General features: G+C 60.3%; 1 protein-coding gene across 2 annotated transcripts in view; it reads right to left on the reverse strand.

The window, feature by feature from the left end:
• RBM19 (RNA binding motif protein 19) overlaps positions 1 to 2,363 on the reverse strand; it is a 75,997-nt gene that overhangs the window by 71,003 nt on the left and 2,631 nt on the right. For both annotated transcript variants that reach the window (XM_045296861.1, XM_045296860.1), the window contains exons 2-5: positions 1,955 to 2,137; positions 949 to 1,068; positions 742 to 780; positions 382 to 574 (exon numbers count right to left, since the gene is read on the reverse strand). In XM_045296861.1, the coding sequence (XP_045152796.1) occupies positions 382 to 574; positions 742 to 780; positions 949 to 1,068; positions 1,955 to 2,137 (535 nt within the window). The remainder of the gene's footprint in view (positions 1 to 381; positions 575 to 741; positions 781 to 948; positions 1,069 to 1,954; positions 2,138 to 2,363) is intronic.

The raw sequence follows: 2,363 nt of genomic DNA on the forward strand, positions 1-2,363 counted from the left end.
CGTCCCCTAGAGCAGTGGGCCCAGGGGCTTGCCTGGCAGCTCTCCTGGTGTCCTGCCACTGTCGTGACAGAATGGCCTGTGTCACTGACTTCCCATTTGCCGCTGACACCGCCCCGCCGGGTGACAGCTTCGTGGGGAGCATGGCAGTCTGGTCTTTCCCCCAGCAACTGTGCCCGCACTGCTCACATACCTGCCAGCCAGCCAGCCAGCCAGCCGCAGCCAGCCAGCCAGCTCTCACTCCACACGGGCAGGCTCATGAATGAGTGAAAGAGTGAACAGACGAGGTGCAAAGACCAGCTGAGGCAGTGATGAGGTCCTTGTGCCCCAGCATCTGCCACCGAGGGCCCTCATCTGGTGGCCCGGCTCGGAGACTGCGCTCACCTTCCTGGCCCTCGCCGGGCCCCTCCTCCTCGCTCTCCTGGCTCGAGTCCGAGTCGAAGTTCAGGTAGTCGCCAGCAGGCTTGCCCCTCGCTTTCTCAGGCTGGGTGGGCAGGGCGTCGTTGGCCCAGGTGGCGGTCTGCGACCGTCTCTGGTGGGCCGACAGGAACTCCTGGAACTCGCTGTCTTCCTTCAACTGGTGGGAAGGGAGTGGGGAAGGTCAGAAGAGGAGGCTCTGAGGAAGGCAGAGGCAGAGGGGGAGGGTCTTCTTGTCTGGGAGGCTCAGGGAACCATGGGACAATAGGGGGGCGGGCAAGAGGCAGGGGCACTGTGGGACTGCTTCCTGGTCACCAAGGCACTCACCTTCTCCAGCTCACAGGCGACCTTTTTCTTCCCATCGTCCTGCAGAGAGAAGCAGGCTGTGAGGGCCACACGGGGAGGGAGGTGAGAGATGGGGCTGCCTCCTCCCGGAACCATCAGAAGGGGTTCCCTCAAGGTTCCTGCTTCATTACCCCCCAGGGTAGTGCCCACCCTGCGGATGACAACAGGCTGGGGTGACCTCGGACATACTTGCTTTGTTTCTGAGGCGACGGGGTCTTTGGAAGGAGGCTCAGGTAGGCTGGGCTTCTGGGCATGTCTGCTCCAGGCTCGGGGCTTTGTCGGGTCCCCGAACGACTTGCAGAATTCCACCTACATGGGAGAAAGGGGGGGGTGAGGTGCGGTCACTCTGATTCCAGTGCCCAGCATGGGCTGGCACTGCAGCGACTGCAAGCTGGGGGGTCTCCGTGTGGCATATATTCAATTGGCTAATTAGCTAACGACTTCTCAACCTTAACCAGAGTTCTCCTCCTCCAGAAACTCCTCCTGCCCAGCCCTCCCCAGCCCCTCCGCCTCTCTCCCAGGCTAAGCTGGGGACCTCCTGTGTGTTCCCCAACACTGCACCCACAGGGGGGCCATGTAGGCCGGCAGCCACCATGCTTGGACTTCCCAATGCCGCACAGAGAAGCGGGGGCGGAGTCAGATGAATGCTATAGACCAGCCTGTCTCCAATCGTGCTCCTGGAACACCCGGCAGCTTGTTGGACAAGCACCCTCCAGCCCCCGGCGCTGCACCCTGCACCTCCACCAACCAGGATCTCTGGGGAATGGGGTCCAGGACTTGTATGTCCCTAAAGACTCCAAATCCACTTCAGTCTTACTCTTACTCTTTCTTAAGGCCACTCGGACCACTGTTGAGATTTTAAGGGATCAGGAATCTGGAGGGATATTTGGGGGGGGGGGGTGTTTAAAATAAATACACTGTATATATTTCCACAGGCCACCTCACAAGCTGAAGTTAACAGTACACTCTTAAAGCTGCCCTATATGTGGCTCTCCCCACTCCCCTATCCTGCGCCGCCCCTCCTCAGTATCTCAACCCTCCCCTCTCTGTGGCCAGGTGTTCTCTAGGTGCCGCTGGTGACCAAGAAGTCACCGTGGGGAAAATGAGTCTCCTGGAGCCACGTGGGCCGTGCAGTGTCCGGTGGACGGGCAGGCCCGAGGGGTGGGGGGGTGGAGGGGGGCCGGGGCTAACGCACCGTGATGCGGGACGTGTCGACGAAACTCTTGTTGAAATGGTTCAGAGCCGTCTGAGCCTCTGCCTCGGACTTGAAGCCGATGAAGCCAAACTTCCGGAACTTGCCGTCCTTGGTGAACTTCAGGCTGCAGTCTGTCAGCGTGCCAAAGGCGGCGAACAGTTGCTTGAAGCGCTCCTCCTTCATCTACAACAAAAGGAGTGATGGGAGGAGGGGGCAGTGGCGGGGGGCAAGACTACCCCCAAGGACTCTCATAGCTGAGGCGGTGGGAACGGTGCCCCATGTGAGACCCGGCTTGGGCTCTGGCCCCAACACTTCCTGCCTGTGTGGCTTAAGCAAGTCCCTACCCCACTGCACGGAGGATCAAATCAACTCAGTAGCTGCTGAAACGTCATTGCCCTGCCCTAGGGGC

The sequence above is a fragment of the Echinops telfairi genome, unplaced genomic scaffold, assembly GCF_000313985.2.
Source record: "Echinops telfairi isolate 266 unplaced genomic scaffold, ASM31398v2 ScPeMD7_7412;HRSCAF=8450, whole genome shotgun sequence".
Taxonomy (NCBI): Eukaryota; Metazoa; Chordata; class Mammalia; order Afrosoricida; family Tenrecidae; genus Echinops; species Echinops telfairi.